Source organism: Zerene cesonia, chromosome 2, assembly GCF_012273895.1.
Source record: "Zerene cesonia ecotype Mississippi chromosome 2, Zerene_cesonia_1.1, whole genome shotgun sequence".
Taxonomy (NCBI): domain Eukaryota; kingdom Metazoa; phylum Arthropoda; class Insecta; order Lepidoptera; family Pieridae; genus Zerene; species Zerene cesonia.
This window is the reverse complement of record NC_052103.1, coordinates 1989117-2013043: the sequence shown is the minus strand read 5'-3', so window position 1 is coordinate 2013043 and position 23927 is coordinate 1989117. Positions and strand designations below refer to the sequence as shown.

Genomic DNA, 23927 nt, shown 5'->3' with positions numbered 1-23927 from the left:
ATGACAGATTCGAAATTCAAATGTAATATTTTTTTATAATTAAGTGTAACAGTATTTATGGCCAGACTAAGTATAGGTCAAAATGTACAAAATATGTATCCGAGGAAATATCCCGAACTAGATGAAAGCTGAGATGAGGTTAGCTTTATGGAATACAAGAAAAAAACCTTTATTTTAAATCTATATGATACTATGATAAGAAAATCATGCAATACTCTTTTTGCCTTAGACAATTTTAGTAAAATTGGAAATTTGGAAATTTAATTTGGAAACAAAAATTAGGAGTCCTTAATTCCACCTTGAAAGCTCATTTAAAATTCGACATAAGAAACATTCTTAGCTGGACTCAAGAAACACTGTCTACAAATCCACCAAACGTTTTGAAATGAAATTCTTAATTGCTAATAAGAACAAACAAGCAAGCAAGAACATAACAGCTTAGTTAAGCAAACGGCGGTCTTATCCCTTGAAAGCAATTTCTACCAGGCAACCCTTAAAAAACAGGAAATAAAAAAGAGTGGGTGATCAAAAATAAAGGCAATTAAGGACCTTCTATTGGCCATGGCTCTCCTCCGCGCGGTCTGCCGCTGGTGCTCGAACTCGAAGTCCTCCTCGGTGAGGTTGAGTCTCTGCATGTGGTACATCAGGTACTCCTCCCCCAGGATGCTCTCCGGGGGGTGGCGGAGCACTTCCAGCGTTTCGCAGAGGCCGTTCGCTCGTTTGCGGACTTTCGCCGGACCTAGGGCACCCGCCAGGATCACAAGCGCCGCTTTGAACAATACCTGTGAAACAGTATTGAAAATAAAAATAACATGTCCTACTAATATTAATAACTACATATATGAATATCAGTAAAAACGTATCGATGTTTATATGTTACTCTTTCAGGCACAATCAGCTAATCGGATCTATGCGAAACTTGGAACAGGTATTAATTCAGATTAGCACAGTAGGCTACTTACTATTTATCCAGGTACTAAAGGGGAACCAAAACCAATCACGCCGTTCGGAGTTATTCAATTAAGCGCAATGAATATCACATTTAAGTGTTAAATCATTCTCCTTTCCAAGAATTAATGTAAATTTATACACTTGATGAAAATGATTTACTACACAGAAGATACTGTCGTTGGTACCAATCGTTTACTTTAAAGAGATCCCAGTCTTAGTTAATCAAGCATCCCATTGTGCTCCACTCGCCTTGATCCACAAGAAAGTCTCAAATTAAAACCAATTCCTACAGAGATTTGTCTTTGGAGCCAATCGCCGGGGAACTTTCCAAAATTCCAATTTCAGATGACCAATCTCGAATTTCACAACACAAGCTGAGCGTCCCATTCGCGCTGAACTCCTACCGTAGGTTGAGCAGTGCGTGTACTCCGCCGGATACCCACAGATAGCTGGTCTTTCGATAGGAGCGGGAGGCGCTCACCTTGACGCCCTCGCACAGGAAGCAGTCCCAGACGCGCAGCAGGCTGTCCCAGGGCAGCGTGCGGGTGAGCGCGCACAGGAACCACTCGGTGGCGTACAGCACGGGCTCCACGCGGTGCTTGGCGAGGTGCCGGTGCACCGCCGGCGCCGTGCGCCGCAGCAGCGCGTGCAGGATGTCGCCGTCGCGCTGCAGCACCTGCTCGCCCATGCGACCCGTGTACAATGAAACGTTTATTTCTTATACTGAGGGTAAGGACAACGATATGGAGCCGGAGACGCTACATCCCTTTCCTTTCTCTCAATAAGTTTCCAGTACTTTCGCTTTTAAATCCTTTTCCAATTTTAAGTCGGCATATTATTTGTTTCTCGAAAATGTTCATGGGCGATGGTAGCGTATACACAAAGCGTTTAGACAAACTAGCTGACCCTTGTTAAAAAGGGAGACGCACTAATTGTCTTGTTTGTCTCCAATTGTTTGTCTCCAAGTCCTAAACTTGGAGAGAGAACTACATTTAAGCGTACCATTTTTCAGTGTTGCAAATCTTGCGTACTTGTATCAAAAACTCGCTAACGTCAAAACATATTATTATAATACTTAGTTCGCTGCTTAAACAAAAAAATACCATCATATTATATACATAACATCACTCTCACCTCCAAGCCAGGATTGTAGTACCCACTGAGGTACTTATCACTGATGCTGACTAGACACCAGAAGGCCTGCACGGACGGCATGTGCATCAAGAGGAACGCGGCCACCGGCGCCTGCGCTTGGAAGTAGCCCACCTTCGGATTCAGTACTGAATACGCTTTCAGCACCGAGAACAGCTCTTGTTGCCTGAGAGAAGAAAATTTATGTTATCTTTCAGTAGCCCCTAGCCGTCATTCCGGTTGGGTTCAATATTTTTCTATTTATCCGGTATGTGCAACTGAGTTATTAGCATAAGAACTAATAACAATAAGTCATAAAATTATCCCTATCATCCGGACTAATAAATATAATAAATAATAAATTTTTCATATATTACAAAACTCAAGTGCTCAATCATCAATGCATGAAATACAACGAGGACCGACGTCATTAAATAGTTGATCGAATGGATGACATCACCCGAGGTAATCCCCTATACCCTGTCCCCTAGCGATAAGCGAAGGCCCCCGGTGCCTCTATTCGGCACTGAATAATGTGTACGTACCTTCCTTTGGCCAGGAAATCGCTTGGCATATTTATAGATTTGACGAGAGCGTGATTTGTTTACAAGCATCATGTTTGTTATAAAACATTTGCATGTCGCGGTATAATTGTGTGGTTCTTGTTTAATGTGTGTCATTGCTTTTGCTCATTAATTATTTGTTCATCAACATTAGTATAATGAGGAAACTTGTATGAAAAGGTAATGTGTGGAAAAACTGGAGCTATTTAGTGGGTTTTTTTTTTTTGGTACCTGTTGTTTGTGTAATGTTCGTAATTATAAATTACAGAGGTAACTTAAAAGTTTGTTAGGTCCTGGAAATTTAACTACTTGCATTCAACAAAGCGGAAATCGCTTTGTCTAGGGCGAAGTTCCACTAGAATATTTTATAATTATATTTTTATCTAGCTTTGCTGTGATACTCTATTTAAACCCACAAATTTACAGTCTCTTAATTTCTTGAGATTATGTTTTAGAAAAATGAAATTAAATTCACCTATGACTAGATCGTACCTATACCCTGGTTCATTTTATACAATTTTATGAGGGCTAGAAAGAAGAACAAGATTTTTTGTGATATATCTGTTATTATTTAAGCAAAAAACTGCTCTATACCATTCAACTCTTATACCTTGTCTTAATATGTTTTCGTTTATTTTAAGGACAGATTTTTGATATCGGCCGTCTATCTGAACTAAAAGTACTATTTAACGTTAAAATTGTGCGTATAAACAAAAGGGATATCGTCTTTCAATAGCATAAAGTATCATATCACGCGCGATGTCGATAAATACCTATATTCTATAATGATGCTAACATATGGTCACTATCTAACTTTATTAAAAACAAATGTTGAATTGGAAGTACGTAATAATCAGGAGTAGGTATATTTAATTGACATGACACCCAATATGCAAGAACTCATACTATTGCATATATTTGGATTAGATTCAGTTTGTATTAAACTTGTAATATTTACAGGACGATAAAAAAAAGTTCACAGTTATGCATGATTTCCGGAGACCAGTTGCCACAGATTTCATAAACCCAATCTTTCAGCAATAGTACAGCTGATTTAACATATTAGGATAAGCCTACACAATATAGAAGTCTTCTATTGAGTGCATCCAAAGAGATAAAGGAGAAATATAAAAAAGTAAATAAATTCTTTCACAATATGGGATTTGAGAAGTAAAGATATTTTCCTGGCTTCAAATGTCCATACCCTAATCAGACCGCGTTTTTGAATCCAAATACTCAGTTAATTTTTTTTTCATTCAGACTGTTTTTTTGCCTTAATTAAATATTGGCATCTAAATTCTATTTACCGTGTACAAATAACAAAAATAATAAACCAGTCGTCACAATACCACGACGACTAATGCTCCGGAAAGCTTCAGATATTCTGACGCGAAGTCAGTGAATTAAAGAGTTAATTATTGAGTAAATAAGCATAAAAAATGTATACTTAATAGCTCAATAAATACGTCACCAATCGCGTGTTACGATACAGTAACGAAATATTGGCAGTGTCCTATTTCAAGGAAATGTCTAAAATATAGTTATATAGACAGCATAGTTTGCATGCAATGTTTAGCCATGAAAAAATAGATCTATCACACGCAAGACCGCGTTTCGATTACCTGATAATAGAGATTACTACTATTGGGATACACACTACAATTGATCTGCGATTTTGTGACTTACACACTCACTACCGTTATTAATTATTATTATAAAAGATAATGCTGCAAATCTATAAAGTCCTTACTGATTGTTAAAACAATCTCTGAAATTCCTTTTATTCTAGAAAATATTTTTATTGATATATGACTTTAAGGGAACCTTAAACTCATATACGCATATATTAAAAAATTAATCTGCTATGTGAGAAACCTCAATTCTTCCATATTCCGTTACTCACCCGAGCCCCTCCTCACGTATAAACATCTCGTGGTAGGGGAACTGCCTGTGCAGATCCTTCCTAATGTCCTCCATGCACTTCGGATCTCCAGGCGCTTGCAACAACTCCTCGTACTCGTTCGGATGTTTCTCCAATAGCAATTGGCCACCGCAGAGGTATAGCCATGCTTTTGGTCGCACTGACGCTGGTATACCTGGAAATGAGAGAGTCACTACAGTCTCTTGTTGGCTCTTCTCTGTAGAAACCGAAAAGTTTTCAAACTGTGTTATGACGATTCAAAAATACTATAATAGGAAGTCTAATTGATAAATAAATGGTTGAGTTTGGGGAAAAATTTATATTCAAGTCCTTGCGTTCTAAATTCCACTTAAGTTTTGCTAGAGATGTATATTTTTTTATCAAATCTGATACAAGAATATTTAGCCTAAACTTAAAGCAAAGTAGGGTATCGGTGACATGTCTGCCATTGCTAGTTAGATACGACTGAGGCGTCATCTCGATGATACTACATATTCCCTCTAGGTGCTTGTTCAATATTTTTTTTATGTATCAATGGGACAATTTACTCTGAGGCTGCCGCATGCAAGGTAGACGGATAATTCGTTCCTTTACAATACTAATCATCATAACACATTTTGCTTTTTTTGCTTTTGCAGGAACTTTCTTACAGTCGATTCAATAAGAAACACAATACTCCACACGTTTGTTTCATCAAAACAACAGCAATTAGCATTTCCACTTGATTCCGCCGTCGTCTGACTAAACACTAATTAGTTTCATTAACCAGAGCGTGATAATTAGCCGAAATTTTCAACTTCATACGCTTTATAGAGGCGAGGCGTATAAACTTAATTTTACATTTGGCTTAATAAAATGCAGATTACAAATTTATAAACTCTCTCAACTTTCGAGTAAAAGTGCTTGAAAAAGCTTTTAGTAATAATGTGTGTTGTTATAATAAATGTATGCACATACAAAATAGCCATATATTGCACTTAAAATGTGTACACAATAAAAAAGGAAGTCTATTTATATTCTTCGCTTGCGAAAGAGCAAAAATTATGGACTAACTTAAACTTACTGGATACTAGGACTGTTAGGTATCCTACAAATGATGACATTTCAGTCTTCCGGATCACCACTTGTATCGACAAGACAAAATAACTTTCAACAAATGACTGCACACCATCTGCTCACCTTTCCGACACCTCTCTCGTACTTTCTTATAATTCCTGCTCATGAACGCCTCCCAGTTGTTCAGCATTCGCAGCCATTTCTGTTCCCGCTTCAGTATTGTGCTTGGCGATACAGTCCGTTTTCTGCAACAACAATTTGTTAAACACTTAATCATATCCGACATATTTGTATTAAGATCTTGGGCATGAGTACGTAATTGATATTTAATTGTAGGTCTTCCTAATGGTTCTTTAAACTATTTCTTATCTTGTATCTTATTCTTATAATTATTTTAATATAACGATTTTAATTTTATAATAGGCGCATCGATCACAGATTCATAACCTAAGCGTAAAAAAAAATATTTTTCTTTACAAAATAAAAGGCGCAAATATAAAAGTGCGATATTTCCCAGGAGTGCAGGCTCAGGTCAAAGCTCAAGTATTATATATATAGGCCATGTTCACTGAAGCGTATTCTTGCTTCGTGAAACAAATGTATTCGAATTTATCTGTACAGTTCTATCAATGATCCGATCCCGTACAATTTTATTAACTCAATTAAGATGAAGAAGAAAATGATAGCTCCTAACCACATTCACCATTATAAAAGTCTATGCCAATGTGGAACTTTGTTCAGCAAATTAACAATGGTAAACAATGAAACTGCCTCAACAACCTCAGAGGCAAATCGTGAGGCAATTTGTACGCGGAAACGCGTCGACGGTTCCCTGAATTCATTCAATAACGTCGATTCCCCTTGTGGTAGATGGACTTGGTTATAAGCATTTTGCAGTTTAATATCGGTGACGATAGTAAGTCTTCAAACATATATATATTTTGATTTAATGTCGTTACGTATAACGTGTTTAAAGCAAATTAGATAAAAATTTTTAACAATTATACAAAAAATTAACGATTTGCACTCAGAAATTAAAATGCGTTGTTGTTGTTGGTAGTTTCTCGACAAACTATTTCACAAACAAAATATAATTAAGTATACGAGTATTTCAGCGTTTTAGCGTTATATTTTTAACACGCTTTATACATGTAAGATTCACCTGTATATTTGTATATAATCGACTACTTGAGACGCGTTTTTGACTCACTTTAACGGACATATTTCATTCAAACTTTATTGATGTTTGAGTTTAAGATTAAGCTGCTTTTTCTCTTTTGTTTTTTAAACTGTATGTATCATTTATAATCAAAGCAAAGCAAGAGCGAATGTACTGTATAATTACTGTATCAGAGGCTTGTTTACAAGTGTAACATTATGTACGTAACACGCCACTTATTCCAGCCAGTCAGTCATGAAGTTGTCATGTAAATCAAATTACAAAAAATAAAACAAGTTCATATGAATAAAAAGCCAATTTTAGTGCGAATAGTATTCGATGAATTTATAGTACTTATTATCATTTATTATATTTGCCGAGTAATATAAATATTGTAAATGTGAAAGTAACTCTGTCTGTTCGTCAGTTTCTTCATCGCGCCTAAACCACTGACCCGATCTGGATGAATTTGATATACCTAGTGTTAGTTTAAGACCCGCGAAAGGACACAGGATGGTTTTTATCCCGGAAATCCCATGGGAACGGGAACTAGACCGCTATACATGACTTTATAAATACATCGTAAAATCCCTATTTCACGATTATCGCGAGCAAGATTAACAGCATTATTTCATTCAACTATATTTGAATGGAATATCATTCAAAAACAAAGCTAGTTGCCAAAATGTTATTTAACAATAGTGTGAATTTGTATGAACATAATACGAAATAAAACATAAAACATAAAACGTCACTGAATGTTTGCCAAACAACCTCAGACGACGCTGTGTAAACACACGCTGAAATCAACAAACTATTATCGTCACAGCGACTTATCAATGGGTCGATATATATCTGCGTGGGAAGATAATAATATAGGTCATTCATACTTCCAGTGAATAGACGATAATGCGATTTCAATTGCACGCATTTTCAGTGATTATTATAGAAGTATGTTATGTTTTATTTATAGATGTTTTCTTTTATTACAATTTATGGGCGTTCTCTATAAGTAGCACAGTTTAAAAATAAAATTTAACTACACGTTAAGCTGATAAGGCAAATAATATTATGTATGTACATATACTTTCTATTGGTTACCACGACAAAAAAATAGAAAATTATATATCATTACTGCGGAAAAACCTTTTATTCTAACCTCAGCTCTTTTGCAAAAACTCAATTTTCTTTCAAAAGTCCCTATTCCCAACGTACACCCAATCGACACAACATTTTTAGATTGACAGCTATTAACAACATCTGAATTGATATAGTTAATAGCTATAACTATAATTTTAACTTTAACGTTAACTATATTTATTCAGATGTAGTTAACTGTAAATGAATATTTATAAAATTCCACCGTGAATCATTACACTAGTAAAAGACTAACCACCTAAATCTAAGCATGCAGTCGGACACTGTATGCTTATATTCAGGTGACTCAATTAGGAAAAACTATCGGATGTTAAAACTTAATTCACATTTATTTACATTCCCATCCACTAAATATTAATAATGGTTGACAAGACTGGAGTCATATTTACGGTGACTGATATCTTTACCTTTATCTTTACGAAATGACGCATTCACCTTCACGCGTTTAACACATCAAACAGCTGAACACACTTTGTATTAAGGCCAGCCTTATCATTTTATACGGAGGAATTGCAACTCTGCATTACTATTCTTTCTCCTTAATATTTATTGTGCGAAAAAAGCATATCTTGCCGATGCGAGACAGACCACCCATTTTCTCATAATAAATAAAATGTTGCCAAAGATTTGCAACACGTATGCACGTGAAATTTTTTCTCTTTGGGTCCGATTATGAAAACTTCTATTAAATAGTAAATGAACGACCTCGAGGAACTACCAATTCATTTCAATTGCGAGGATAGTAGGTGATAATAGAAGCCCCCATCACCATCAGGAAACCCATTCTGCGGTGTAATACATGAACTAAAATTTACTATAAACACGTTCACATAATAATCAACCGCGTCATTTGACATCCTATCCAAATAAAAATTAGGATCACTTACTGATACACTTTCTTTAATTATAATACTTCAAAATATAGGAATATTTTCCAATTTTTTAATACATTGATTATCAACAAGTTTGCCAAACGAGCGTCATTATTGGCGCTTATACCTTGCATGATGGCGTTTATAGACGCGTTTGAAAACGATTTATGAAAAAAATTCCTTTCATGCATATGGATTTTTCAAACACGAAAGCAATAAAAGTTCTAATTGCTGTCGGCGCCAGTGCGGCTGCATTCGTAGCTTTAATTACTTTTATGAGAAATTCCTCATTTGCCAGTTACGCCACGACGTTATTATGGGCCATTGAATCATATGGGAAAACCTTTTTATACCGAGCTAGAAAGTGTATATACATCGCATTCAGACTAGCTAGTATTGATGTCGGTTTAGTTCTTGTTCAGATTCTAGAATCTTTGTTTGACTTGTGGAAAACGTTTTAAAATGGGGAAATAGAAAGTGTTACGATAAGCGCACGCAAGCCATAAACATCTAAACCATAACATTATCAACAACAATTATTTGTCACATTATTTGTAATTACCGACGCCTTTTCAAAGTCCTCTTACTTCCAAATAGCATTTTTTGAATGTGTACTGACTAATACATAGAATGTAAATCACAAAGAAATTTGTAGTAAAACAGCGTGTTCCCTGTTTTATGACTAGATTTCTCCCTGCAACCAAATGTCAATTGGCAATATCGATTTTTATGTCCGAGTTCGAAACTCTTCGTAAAATCTAGATTACCAAGTTCCTTTTATTTAAAAATGTCGTCAGTAATTGAATTTCTAAATGTTATTCGAACGCTTAAAATGACGAAATGAAGGACGACGGTGCAGTTTAAAAATTAATGTGTATTAGCACCTATTTCAACATTCACGGCTAACGTAATAAACTGTATTGGTCCAAGGAAAATAATCTAATAACACATTTTTTCTTTGGCAAATATTTCGACATTCATTTTCCAGGTATCCTGATGACATTTCAATAACATTTTTATATCCTATTCCTATGCATATTCTATACCTGTCTACACCACCAGTATTTCGGACATATATCAAAAAAAAAAAAAAAAAATATATATATATATATATATATATTTTTTAACGTGAGGAAATCCTTCATGGATACCTTGCTACTTCGGGGGTAGTAAAGGTTATGCTAGACTCTTACTGGCTAAAACCTCACGGTGGCCTACTTCGGCGCAGTTAATGAGGGGTTCCCGGGATCTCCCTTAGAAACGCACACGGTACCCCTCGCGCGCTTGCTGTCCGCAGCTCCACATATATCAGCTTTAACTTACTCAACGACAGATCGTAGCCACAACAATCTGTCGTTCACTTTGCTTTATTTATAGAATGTGTACAGACCCACCGTACACACCCAGCAACGCCGAAACCAAGGGTACATCGGATACTTATACCCGACCTCCCCTGCGACGTACTCTGCGACGCACGGGATTCTTGCGCTCCCGGTCGCGCTCAGCACTTTCTTTCTGTGACATCACTGCATCACAGAAAGAAAGCACTGCCCTCCACGCGTCCTCTCTCTCACACATTGTCGCAACTAAAGTTGGAAGCGAGAGGTCCATTCCAACTACAGCTATGAGTGCATCCCGTTCAGCATTCCAGGCTGGACACGACTCGAGCGTGTGTTGGGCCGTGTCCTCATCACAGTCACAATGGTGACAGACAGCATTTGGCTGCTTTCCGATTCGACACAGATACTTTCCGAAGCAACCATGCCCCGTCAATATCTGTGTCGTACGGAAAGAAAGGGAGCCGTGGCGCCGTGTCATCCACACATTCAAGACGGGTAGTATCGCCTGAATGGATACTATCCCATACTGCGCGTTCGCAAGTCTTCTAGCCCAAGCCTCTATCGCTTGACGACGCAGTCGGATTCTACGCCTGCCTACTTCTAGGATCTGCCGCTGCCCTGTCTCCTCTCGCCAGTGAAAAACAGACAAAAGAACCTCAGCGTCTAAATCCCAGGGAAGGCATTTCGGACATATATGGTATAAGGCCAACGAGACGAGATAAAAATGTAAACAATTTTAACGATGTCAAGTAACACTGCGATAATAAGCGATTGTTCTGTTCGTATCTTTTGCATATACAATATTCTCTCTTTGACTTCAGTTACCTACTCGACAACTCCTGTCGTTGCATGTTTCTTGGTACGTATAGAGATGGGAAAATTTCATTTTGACGCTCGTTTGTTTACATTATTTATCTCTATTCATACTATAGAGTATAGACTTTCAAATATATATTCGGTCGTCCAAACATATTCGAGCAGCTTTATATAAAAAAAAACTCATTTAAATTAAGACCTTATTTTGTGGCAGTAATATTCAAAGTCTATATAAGTATAAGACAACTCTGACATATGCGTAGTCAGAGTTTTGCTTCGGACACACGGCAATGCTTTAAATCTACAACAAGGCATATTTTTGTGTTTTTTTTTGTTTTCGCTTGTAATAAAATTGTTACTTAACGCAATAATAATTGAACTGCTAAGTCATCCATACATCCGAGAAAAAAAAGGCTGCTTGCTTATTTGCAGTAAATTATTATATCATTTAATGAAAATGCTGCAACATTTGCCAGAGATTGCGTTCAGAAATTAAAGTGTCCTTGTAAACTGTGCCAGATATTTTTAATGAAGAGCACTGGCAACTCGAAGTAGGAAAAAATATAAATCCTTCGCATTTTTAAGCCTTCGTTCTTATTTTTTGGTGCATCGAAATTTTAAAATTTTTGCTTACGTTAAAATATAGCCATTATTTTTAAAAATTTCATATTTAAAAAGGTTTATGAGACTCGACCTAAATAATTGTTTGCAAAAAATATTGGAATTACATTATTTATGTCATCGTCGTTATAACAAATATTGTGTAGTTTATATATATAAAAATAATAAACTCAATCAAAGAGGAATTAAAATTCTAAAGTACGCCTCATTATCGCTAACGAGCAATTTTCTTCTTTCTTTACATCCACACTTTTAAAGGAATAAAAGATAAAAGATAAGGGTGGCACACATAAGTCCTATTGGACGTTCAACAACGACGTGCTCAAGTAGGAACATAACTCTTTGTTACAAGCCAATCTTCAGTACCTATAGTCTAGAGTCTAGACCCTTAGACAATCACTGTGTGGGAATGATTATATATCTCTATGTAGATACCATGTAACCGTTGTTAGTTGCGAGTGATTTTGCTACGATGCTTATTGTATTTTTTCTGGCTTTGTATAAAATGAAAATAGAACAATTCGTGTTTATTACACGTAGCGCCTATAAACAACCGTGTGGTTAACAAATTGCTAAAATAAAATCCCTGTACGAATGAAGGCAAATGCAAATGCACCTATCCAACAACAATGATATATTATTAATAGCTGCGGCCCGCGGTTTTACTACACCCGCGTAAATTACTTTTTATTTTTATCGTAGTGCAACATCAGTATAAAAAAAATTAATGGATTATCAGTATAAAAAAGTTACTCGTTCTTGCATCGGCTATCTGCTGGCAAGTCGGTCCAGGCTTTTCAGATTCCAGAGAGAACAAAAGAGCATTAATACATACAGACGTACAAATTGTAAAAGAAATATTTTGTTACATATAACGCGCAATTTTCAATATTACAAACATACACTCTAATGTTATTAATTTGTATAGATTTATTATACATATTTTATTTATAAACCAGATATTCTGGTTGGCTATCCTTCCTCAAGTCGAGTAAATACACATACACATTCTACATATATCATAACATTCTTTAAATAATAGATTGCCCAATGAATAAATATCACATCGATTAGATATTCCCCAACTCCGTTGAATTCTAATCACACATGCACACGACTAAATATTCAAGAAAAACAAGTCTAAATAAGTGATGTAAACACAATAACTTAACAAAGTACAAGGGGGCACTGCTGTGGACATAAATGACAATTGGCATACCTTTTATTGGTTGGTCAGGTCACCTGATGAACGTTGATTTGATTTATCCGTACGCCCCAGTACGCTTACTACTACTGTACATTTATTAGATCATATTATTTTTTCTATGTCATAGCGGGCAATTGAGCTGGTGGTTCGCCTGATGGTAAGCGATCCCCACCGCCCATGAACATGAATTCGCAGAGGTGAATGAATCTGCGAATGCGCTGCCCGTTTCTATGAGGTAAGGGATAAGGAGAGGATTGATGAATGGAAAGGAAATATAATTCCCCGGTACGAGCTGGCCGAATTCGTGTCTAAGCATACTCGACTCCAACATGGTAAAAATCATAATTATCTACGCGCACATTTCGACTATTTGAATTCTTTTTATGTATCCTACTTCCTACTAATATTATAAATGCGAAAGTTTGTAAACGCAAAAACTAATGAACCGATTGCAATGAAATTTGATACGTAGACAGCTGGACAACCGGAATAATATATAGGCAACTTTTTATCCCGATATTCCAACGGGATACTGACTTACGCGGGTGAAACCTTAGGGCGCAGCTAGTCAAAGATAAAGGAAACCTTGGTTTATACGATAATTCAACTGAAGGGTCTTCGTTAGCGAGCGGTGGCGACTTTTTGTCGGGACTTCACTACGGCGTCTCGATTTGATTTCCTTCCAAAGCAAAAAACGCACAAGACTGTGAGGATGTATGTTTGTAATAGCTACTTGTTATTCAATGCCGCAAAAACCTTGCAACCGACTTTGAAAGCCGTGTGATAATTGAAAATCAACACGTAGTTTTATGTAGCAGTCGATTTTCTATTAATTCAAGCTAATAAATTTTACCAGCTAAATTTGAATGGTAAAAATGATGATTCAGATTAGGTCTCGATGACCGCTAAGTGCATATTATTGAATTTTGCATGTCTATTTAGTACATGTGCAGTGATGAGACAGGTACGTAAGTTATTGCGAAATAATCGGACGAATTTAGTTCGTCTCTCTTCAATAACACGCAAACAATGGAGAAAAAGTTGACACGTCGTCCTAAAAAGCTAAGATGTCGACTGAAGGTATTATCCTCTGAGAAGTTCGTTGAACCTGTCTAGCTTTACAAAGTTTTTAAATATTATTCCGATGTGATTCATATAGCATAACTATAATTGCTTTTAACATTTCTGTATGCTTAAATATTACTACAATACACTTTTTGATTTCTGCTTCGAATTTAACGCGTGCGAAGCCGCGGTTAAAAACTACTAAATAAATACATAAGAGGTAATAGAGCCACAAAGACTACTTTTGACAATGGTGAAACATAATATCATATCCATGGAATTTCCTGTAACTATGTGGGTGATTCCCTGGTAGAAAACTAGTACAATTATAAATGTGAAAATATGTTTGTTTGTATATCACTATGGAGCAATTTTTAGATATGATTTTTGGATTTGGATGAAACTGTGGGGTGCAGCTAGTAATTTATAAATTAGTATACAATTATTATGTATACAAAATACTAAAATCATAAAATGAGTATAACAGAAATAAAATGAATCATAATGTATCATTAAGTAAATCACTGAAATTTAATACATACTTAAATAGGTCATAAATTAATATTATAAAAAATTTTTGCAAACTATTATAATTTACAAATATATCAATTAGCCAATAACCTTCTATTAATAATATTTTGTAATAGCTTTTTTACTTAAGTAGTTAATAAAAACAAGAAATATAATATATATTGTATTACCTACTTTATAACATGGTTTGGTGAAATTATCTATGATTATATAAAAATCAATTGTTGCATGTTAGTCAAGCTGAAACTTGAGAATTGTTGGGCCGATTTTGATGATTTTGGATTCAATGAATTAATAATTTTATTTTAATTACCCAGGAGAGGTTTAAAGGGTATTAAAGATTCTTATATAGCTTAACTATATAAGTTTCTTTTCCTGTGACACTGATTTTAAATTAGGTAATTAAAGAATCATTACCTATTACAAATATGAATGGGAAAACTTATATTACACTCATTTATTTTATTATGAATGATGATGATGTAGGTTCTATATCAGAGAAAAATGAACCTATTGAATATAATCTAAGATTCAAAATATCTCTCTATTATCAGATATACTAGCTTAGAACATTTGAGAATATGTTAATTACCCAAAGCATGCATTCTAATTATGCCAGATCGCTTCTCAGTATTGTTTAACTTACAACTGAAGATTTTACACACACACACACACACCTTATCATGGTAAAATTCTTAATTAACAGGTTAATTAAGTAAGCTGCAATTATTTTTACCGCTATTCATTTTTAGTAATCTTCAGTGATCTACATTATTATTAATATTAATTTTGATAACCATCACTTTTAATTTATCAAACAATGAATGAAATTAATATTACAGTAATTATGATAAATTATACATATTTAGTTTCGAAATAAGCTTATTGATGAAATCATTTTTACATGTTTTTATAGTCATTCTTCTATGTAAACTAAATTTGTCTCTTCTAATTGATTAAATTACTATGCTTTACTTATATAGACCTAAGTTAGATAGTTTTAATATCAAAACATGAATTGGAAATACATATCAACTATAGATATATATTATTTTTATATCATCTTCACTCTTTGCTTAAGCACTTATCTTAAAATTTATAATGGTATGTTGAAATTGTAATATTTACAATTGCCTGCGTGACTATAAGAAGACTTACGGTTCAGGACTATATTGAGCTCCGCCGAAGAAACCATGTCTGTCTGGCTGCGTAGTGACGGAAGAACATATTGAAGTAGTGTCTTGGTCTCCACCAACACTCTTTACACTTTTTTGTAGAGACATTTTACTGCACTTATCTCAATCAAGATAAATCAAGAATTTAGTAACTCTATCATCACTACAGCACCACCCAAAACTTAGGATGTGGGCGTGCAATTTAATTACAAAACACTTGCAGTCTTCCAATTGTATTTGCTCTTTAGAAATTCACAATTTATATTAAGTCGGACAGTCCACAGAATACACTCAATATTCAATATCGCGGAAACACTTCATTTCGCAGTTGGAGGTGACAAATATGGTAACAGAACGTGCTCAAAATAAAAACATTTCATAACTTTCATAGCAAATTTTTTAGCAATTCGTAGGTGACGGCACCAGCCACAGATTAAGAACTAGTTGCTAGCACCAGGCATAGATAACTAATAACTTACATAAAAATGTACATTGCCACTTAACAAAAACATTGCACATAGATTACATATAATTTAAATATGTTTTCCTCACAATTTTATGACATTATACCTTTCTAAATTATCTTTTATATTATATTATCTGTGACCTCACTTACATTGGGTACTATTAATGAGTATAAAATATTAAAAAAAAATAATTTAATAAACACTAGGTTAATATTAATGAAAAAAAAATAGATTTGTAAATGAGGGATCAAAATTAAATTTCCTTATCATCTACTCTACACTTTGCCTCTGTATTTATGTTGAATAGTCTGTGTTTCTAAATCATCATTATTGATAAATGATGCTATCCACTGTCAAATAGACATACCTTCTTAGCACAAAGAAGAAAAAAAATGATGTTGTCTATACGCATTGACAATTGACAAATGAAATGACATAAAATAGAAATAATGTACTAAGTTTTATGTTTAGCACTAATTTCGAGGTTATATGTGGAGCTATGTTATAAAACATATATACCGTGAATGTTTTTGTTTCCATAAGTGGGTATCCATACAACAATTAAAAATTTGTTAATCAAAATGTTTTCAATCAAAGATGTTCGACTAGCCAAACAATTAGTAAGACTTAACTCTACCGCACCAACAGAGTTTGTTAATAGAAATCCTAGAAATTTAGAGCGAATGCGCATTGGACGAAAGCCCGACGGATACCACTTAGATAAACCGGGACGAAAATTTTGGCATAAGTTTGTATTTAACCTTTGTATTATAAATAAATTCAACATGTAGTGTATGTATCTAACTGAATTACTTAAGTCTTAACCAAATCAACTATTTTTCAGACTTGTCATTACTCCAAGCACTAGGACAATTACTGCACAAGTGGTACATTTCATGAATGGACCTGTTGTTGAAGCTAAAACATCTGAATGGGCTTTAAAAAAACAACTGTACAGTATTGTTGATACTTGCGCTTACATAAATTTAGGCAGAGTTCTAGCCCAAAGGTGCCTTGAATTTGGAATAACTGAAGTTTATTGTGATTTGAAACCCCTTGAAGGGAGTAAAATCGAGAAATTTCTCAAGGAGGTAGAAAACGGAGGTATTAAATTGCACGAAATGGATGTCTATAAGAAACCAAATCCGTGGGATCAGTTTAGACCAGAAAAACCATGGGAAGTTACTGAAGAGTAACTTTAATTATTATAAGTAGGAATTAGTGTCTCTTATTAAGTTTCAAAAATAACAGTAGAGAAATGAATGTTTGTTTTTAGTTGTTATTATGGAATAGTAGTTATAGAAGTTATTATGTTAATTAAAATGAAAATATATCAGTGATAATGAATGAAAATGTAATTAATCCTTATTCCCAATATTAACAATGTGAGTGTTTGGTTGTATGCTTGTTTTTCTTTCACAATGCTATAGAGCCATATTAATATGATTTTTGTATCAGGAGGTAAGATGATAGCAAAATTATATGAAAAATAGATCTTTTCATTATAATGTTGCATTTGATGTTGTGTGATTGTTTGTTGAATATTGTAAGTAAAAAAACTGTTGAACAAATTTTTTAAAAACACTAGCTGACCAGGCAAATGCTGTTCTGCCTTACCCTTATCAAGTAGGTGTATGAAAAACTAGCTGCGCCTCACGGTTTTACCCGCATAAGTATGTATCCCATAGGAATATCGGTATAAGGAGTTGCCTGTATGTTATTCCAGTTGTCCAGCTGCCTACGTACCAAATATCATTGCAATTGGTTCAGCAGTTTTTGAGTGAAAGAGCAACAAAGACACACACATCCTTACAAACTTTTGCATTTATAATATTAGTAGGATAGATGTTGGTTGATTCTCAGACCTACCCGATATGCATACAAATTTAGTGAGAGTCGGAGATTTTACCACAGTAACCTACACCTTTACTTATTGAGTGTCAAGGTTGTACATTTTATTTTTGTATTGTAGGAAAAACAGCTCGTCTGCAATGTACAGTCTCTATTAATACTCACACCACATGATAATCAGAGATACCTTTCATTAAAATATATAAATCTTGTATGTATATAATAAACATATTTATAAATATAATAAATATTTGTATTATTTTTATTATTTAAAAGGTGTACTTGCTTTGTTTACAACTCCAAAATTACACTCTCACATTTTCTTACATCACAGGTTGTCTGGTTGAGATCACTTGTTAGTGATAAGACCGCCTTTTACATAATAATCCCATTGATGCTGTGTTTCTTTTGTATTGTTTTTCTCAGTATACAATAAAGAGTTAATTAATATTATTAAAATATATCTTATAAAATATGAGGTGTTTGTATTATGTATACAGATACATAATACTATACTTTTTTAATTAAAAGATAATTATTATAAATTTTTAAGTAACAAGTAGGAAATGTGCAAAATTTAAATCACAATCAATATAATTTTGCTGCTTAATGCTTAAAATTGGTCCACGCCGCGTAAACGGCACATGGACGTGATTTTTGATCTACATCGTGTGTAATGTGGACCCGGTATACGGGCATACTATAAACCCTACTAGCTATATTTAAAAACAAACCAAATGAAGGTAACTAGATAGCAAGCTAATATTTCAAATATATTCTAGAGTATATTTGAATCCAGAAATGATCATCGAGATAAAATTATGATCACATTACGCCCCAGTATATAAGTGTATAATCTATGCATTACGCCATTCTGTACATGGAAAAAATATATGTACATAAAAACGGTAAGTTTATCGCTTGATAAGTACTTATACCGGTGATTTAATCTTCGAATGTATCTTTTTTATGAAGAAAGGTTATTCAAAATATTTTTCAAAATAAATTTTCTAAAAGTATAAGTATATATATATATACATATTTTTTTATTTTAAAATAATAGAAAACTGGCAACTTTAAATTACGAATATTTCATCTAATCTATGCACTAATATACTTAAATCAAATATAATTATGAAATATAACATGTTATTTTAAATTAAATTCGTAACTTGTGTTTGATATATTTTTTTAATAAAACTTAGGTATAATAATACAATTTATAAATCATTTTGTTGAGCGACATTAAAAATGGCGGAAAACATGATGGCGTCTGTAGTTTTTTCATTTGCATTCAGTCTGTTGATTATATAGTTGTCTCTTTTTTACACACACAAAACCACATTTAGGCGATAGGCACGCGGAGTAATCAATATGTCCACGTGACCTATACTCAGTCTCGCTTCATTCGCAGCTCGCGTAATTGCAAATGCAAAATGTGGAAACGTTTAAATTTCTTTAAAACAATATCATATTGTGGTTGAGTTTTTGTGTTATGTTATCAAAATGCCTGCATCAATTGGTGTTAATTTACGTGTAACTGGCCATTGTAGCCAAGGCGGGAGAAAGTATATGGAAGATTTGTTTTCTGTTGCGTATCAACAAACTGAGGATGAGAGAGATTTAGAGTACGCTTTTTTTGGAATATACGATGGTCATGGTGGAGGCGAAGCTGCCGCCTTTGCTAAGGAACATTTAATGGACTCGATAGTAATGCAGCGACAGTTTTGGTCCGATAATGACGAGGACGTTCTGAAAGCTATTCGCAATGGTTACATGTTGACCCACTTGAATATGTGGAAAGAAGTAGGTAAATGTCGAATCCAGATTCTCACAACAATAAGAGATATTCATCATTGTATTAGGACGATGCCTCGAGCCATTTCAAGGAGAGAGTAATGTACCTACGAATCGTTTTGCTTGACCTTGTTGTATCTAGTCATTATTTTTTAGAGTACTTTGACATTGAGTCAACAAAAGAATTTCAAATGTCTTAAGAAGTTTGTTTTTTTTTATTTAATTGATTAGATAATATCGTATTTCGTTGAATTATTTCTATAATGTGATGTTGCAAAGTTTCGGAAATCCCACACATTTAGCCAAAGTGAAAGCTGTATTACCAGTTTCGGTTTTTATGTTATATCAAGTACCCTTTTACCCAAATCTATGTAATAGCAAGAGGTCAAGCATTGCCAAATTGTTTATTTCAGATTAAATTAAATAAAATCGTATTACAATATTTATTTGCACACATGTTTTATGTGGTTTTTTATATGTTTTTAGCTTATTGCGTTTAATTGCATTAACACAAATATGTTTATCTTTCAGAAAAATGGCCAAAAACAGTAACAGGGTTGCCAAGTACCGCTGGTACTACAGCGAGCATAGCATTCATAAGACGTGGCAAAATTTACATTGGTCATGTTGGTGATTCTGCTATTGTGCTCGGTTACCAAAAAGATGGTTTGTATATAATGATAAACTTGAAAATATAATAAGAACATCAAGATACACAATTATACAAAATTAATGGGCTAGTGTCAGATCATATCATATTTTTTGTGGATATAATATACTTTATTTTTCCAAAAAAAGTCACTAACGTCTCTTTGTCACTTTAAATTATAAAATGGGATTAACTGACTACCATTACCCTTGAACACAAAAAGAATCATGTCAATTGGTTGAAACACATGGGGTAAATAAGTAACAAAACAAAAAGGATTTGAATTAAATACCACATTTGTTTTTGGTCTAACAGTTGAAAATCAACAATATTCTGATATATATTTAAATATGATAGAGTATATACATACATTTTACTATTTATAGATTGTTGAATATGAGAGAGTTTATACAAACATTTTGCTATTTATATATTGTGTTGACTGAAATGCTAAATAGGATTAATTAGTTGATAATGTTTTTTTCCAATGAACTCTTGATATTTGCATGGAAACCTTTGAGATAGAATAAGTCATGTCATTACAATTTTAGATTTGAAAGTATGGATCATATGTATGTCCCACAACATTTTTTGTATTTTTGAGAACACCCAATCTTAGACATCATTCTTATTGAGTGTTACCCATTTCACATATCTCATTTTTGTAAATGCTCACAAAAAGCTTAAACCCCAGAATAGTGGATTATGTATGTTTATATTGATATTTTTTTAATACTTTATTGTTGATGTTGCCTGTCAACAGTTGTTTTTGTTCCATGTTAAGGGAATGGAGTGTGCTCTGCTCTGCAGAAACAGTACAGAAGTACATTTAGAAAGAGCTATCTTTCTCTTTCTAAATGTACTTCTGCAGAATTGTTCTAAATGTTTGTGACAATATTAGTCTGTCTTGTGTTCTGCACACCATCCCAAGACATATTACTATACTGTATGTAATTGCTGCCCCAATTAATTATGGTATTTTTATGTGCATTTCAACAGGTTGTGAAGAATGGGCTGCCAAACCACTTACATTAGATCACAAGCCAGAATGCAGTACAGAGATAGAAAGAATACAGCGTTGTGGAGGCAAAGTCATTTCAAAGGCTGGAGTGCCTCGAGTAGTGTGGAACAGACCTCGGCCAGGGCATAAGGGTCCCATAAAGAAGAACACACCTATGGACGAGATACCTTTTTTGGCTGTGGCGCGATCATTGGGTGATCTATGGAGCTACAATCCCCAAAATGATGAATTTATTGTTAGCCCAGACCCTGATGTTGGAGTGTTGACTATTGACCCCTCGAAGTTCCGGTAATTTGTCTTTTTATTTCTTAAAACTATAGAAATGCATAATTAACAGAAAATATAAACATAAACCTAAGAAAGCATTTCCCTTTCCTTCTTTTTTTATTGGAAATGTGTTGAAATTTAATACACATTGGCAAAAAGCCGGAATCTATCATCATATTTATAGAGAAAATTACTACTCTATTTATATGAATTGGTTCAAGCCAGTCATATTAATTTGTAATATGCATATGGTAACTCTGAAAACAATAGTAACTAACTTATTTAATGAGTAGTATTTAAATAATTTTAAAACCAAAATATGAAGTTTTAAATTAATTTGTAATTTTCAATTTACATTTTATTTCAATTTCTTTCAGGTGTCTTATATTTGGTACTGATGGTTTATGGAACATGATATCACCCGAAGGAGCAGTGAGTTTAGTGCAAGCTACGGAGAAACACAATGAGGCAGTGTTGGTCGGTGGAGGAAATCAACCCCGGGATTGGTTAAATCCTTCAAAGAGTCTTGTTGACCATGCTCTGGAAAAGTAAATAGTTATTATACGTACTAGGATAAGTAAAATGAATTCATAGTGAAAACACATATCTTTGAATAAGTTTGCTATGATGATTGATCTTTTCAATAATAATGACTAAATACACAAGCACATACATAAAAATTCTAGTTGAAAGAAATAAACATTAAAGGAAATAAAGCTTACTAGTGTTACTTTAAAGTATAAAGCTCTGAATCTAAATCAATAAATTTTTAAATAAATTCAATCTTTATACAAATAGGAACATATAATCTTAACAACTGCTATCCACTGACAAGGCCTGCCACTTGAATATGAAATGAATCAAGTAATCTAGAGTTTTAGGTTATTATAAATGATCTTATATTGGGTAGTAGTTATCATACCAGTATCAATAACTTAACATACATCTGTATATTTATGGTAAAGGAGATGAAATTAATTAAAGAAAAGTTACATCAGTCATGCTTAAACTTTACCTAACCTCATTCTATCCTACTAATATTATAAATGTGAAAGTGTGTGTGTGTTTGTTAGTCTTTCACGCTACTGACCCAATTACAATGAAATTTGGTACGTAGACAGCTAGACAACTGGAATAACACATAGGCAACTTTTTATCCTGATATTCCTATGGGATATGGACTTACGCAGGTGAAACCGCGGGGCGCAGCTTGTAAGGAAATGTAGATGTAATGATGATTTTTTTACGAAAATAAATAATATGCAAGTCCAAGTATTTGAAGAGAACTATACTACACTTGTAGTTTAGACTAGAGACTTTGGAGACTTAGCTAAGACGTTTTCGACGCTGATTGTGTATCTAGTTGTTATTATTGATGAAAGCTTAATATACATGTGTATTTTGATGATGTGTTTCGGTGTGCTTTAGGATTTTTTTATAAATATTGATAGATAAATAAATGTTTCATCTCAATTACTATGTAGGTACATATGTAGAAATAGCATAATATAATTTTAACGGAAAAATTTGTACACGTAATTTGCATATAATAATTTTTAACAACTTTTCTTAACCAGATTCTATATTTTTCAGATGGTCCAACACAAGAATGAGGGCTGATAACACATCAGTTGTTACCTTAATGTTAGATCCACCTGGGCCACCCAGAGCCACTGTCCTTCAATCAAGAACTGCACAAAAACCTCAGACTTTGGTTTCACCTGCTGCACCCTCAAAACCTGTAGGAACTGGACCAAAAGTGGATGAAGCAAAACCAGATCCAAGCAAGGAAGGTGAAAACCGTCACGTTCCACAAAATGGCCTCACTATTATGACGCGGTACTCTGACGTCGATAAGCCTGCACCCTCGGCGGATGAATCTGATCGAACCCCTCTTCCACCTTGTGCGTCAATTGATGGACGTTTCTCAGTCGGTGCTCGAGAGGAATCTAACAACGAAAGCAAAGAAGATAGTGATACTATTTTAAACTATGGCAATCCTGCCGAATCCTATTTCATGGCGCGCTTATTGAACAGAACTCGCGTCGTAAACACACTCTCTGAAGTCTACGATGAAATAGTTAGTGGCCGTCCAAAAGAGTCCTCCGAGCCTCGGGAACCGACCCCGGTTCCTACTACAGCTTTGCCTGAAGAGAAGAGCGAGGAGAGTCGTCCCGCAGCAGGGCCTCGTCAATCTCTACCTCCAGAAGAAACCCCCAACACTGAAGTTCTCGGTGCAGAGTCAGATGACATTAGTATACAGATAAACGAGGTGTCGTCCAGCTCACCCACCGAGGGGCCCGCGAGGC

General features: G+C 34.3%; 3 protein-coding genes across 3 annotated transcripts in view; 2 read left to right on the top strand and 1 right to left on the bottom strand.

Annotated features, from left to right (window-relative positions):
* Nucleotides 1-16019, bottom strand: part of LOC119833041 (TBC1 domain family member whacked) — a 21336-nt gene extending 5317 nt beyond the window's left edge. Inside the window, exons 1-6 of the mRNA XM_038356915.1 lie at nucleotides 15550-16019; nucleotides 5746-5867; nucleotides 4549-4741; nucleotides 2086-2269; nucleotides 1433-1627; nucleotides 550-782 (exon numbers count right to left, since the gene is read on the bottom strand). Coding sequence (XP_038212843.1) covers nucleotides 550-782; nucleotides 1433-1627; nucleotides 2086-2269; nucleotides 4549-4741; nucleotides 5746-5867; nucleotides 15550-15674 — 1052 coding nt within the window. The 5' untranslated portion in view covers nucleotides 15675-16019. The remainder of the gene's footprint in view (nucleotides 1-549; nucleotides 783-1432; nucleotides 1628-2085; nucleotides 2270-4548; nucleotides 4742-5745; nucleotides 5868-15549) is intronic.
* Nucleotides 16020-16459: 440 nt separating this feature from the next.
* LOC119835001 (39S ribosomal protein L18, mitochondrial) lies at nucleotides 16460-17296 on the top strand. Its single transcript, XM_038359583.1, has 2 exons — nucleotides 16460-16781; nucleotides 16878-17296. The coding sequence occupies exons 1-2, from the start codon at nucleotides 16615-16617 to the stop codon at nucleotides 17227-17229; spliced, it is 519 nt and encodes a 172-aa protein (XP_038215511.1). The 5' UTR covers nucleotides 16460-16614; the 3' UTR covers nucleotides 17230-17296.
* A 1963-nt stretch (nucleotides 17297-19259) lies between these two features.
* Nucleotides 19260-23927, top strand: part of LOC119835408 (probable protein phosphatase 2C 71) — an 8261-nt gene continuing 3593 nt past the window's right edge. Inside the window, exons 1-5 of the mRNA XM_038360180.1 lie at nucleotides 19260-19694; nucleotides 20213-20347; nucleotides 21330-21639; nucleotides 21996-22166; nucleotides 23212-23920. Coding sequence (XP_038216108.1) covers nucleotides 19391-19694; nucleotides 20213-20347; nucleotides 21330-21639; nucleotides 21996-22166; nucleotides 23212-23920 — 1629 coding nt within the window. The 5' untranslated portion in view covers nucleotides 19260-19390. The remainder of the gene's footprint in view (nucleotides 19695-20212; nucleotides 20348-21329; nucleotides 21640-21995; nucleotides 22167-23211; nucleotides 23921-23927) is intronic.

What these genes read in the sequence shown, in the direction of transcription:
- LOC119835001 (XM_038359583.1), top strand. Translation starts at nt 16,615, where the DNA reads ATGTTTTCAATCAAAGATGTTCGACTAGCCAAACAATTAGTAAGACTT. An exon ending in GGACGAAAATTTTGGCATAA is followed by an intron (nt 16,782 to 16,877) that starts GTTTGTATTTAA and finishes ACTATTTTTCAG; the next exon opens with ACTTGTCATTACTCCAAGCA.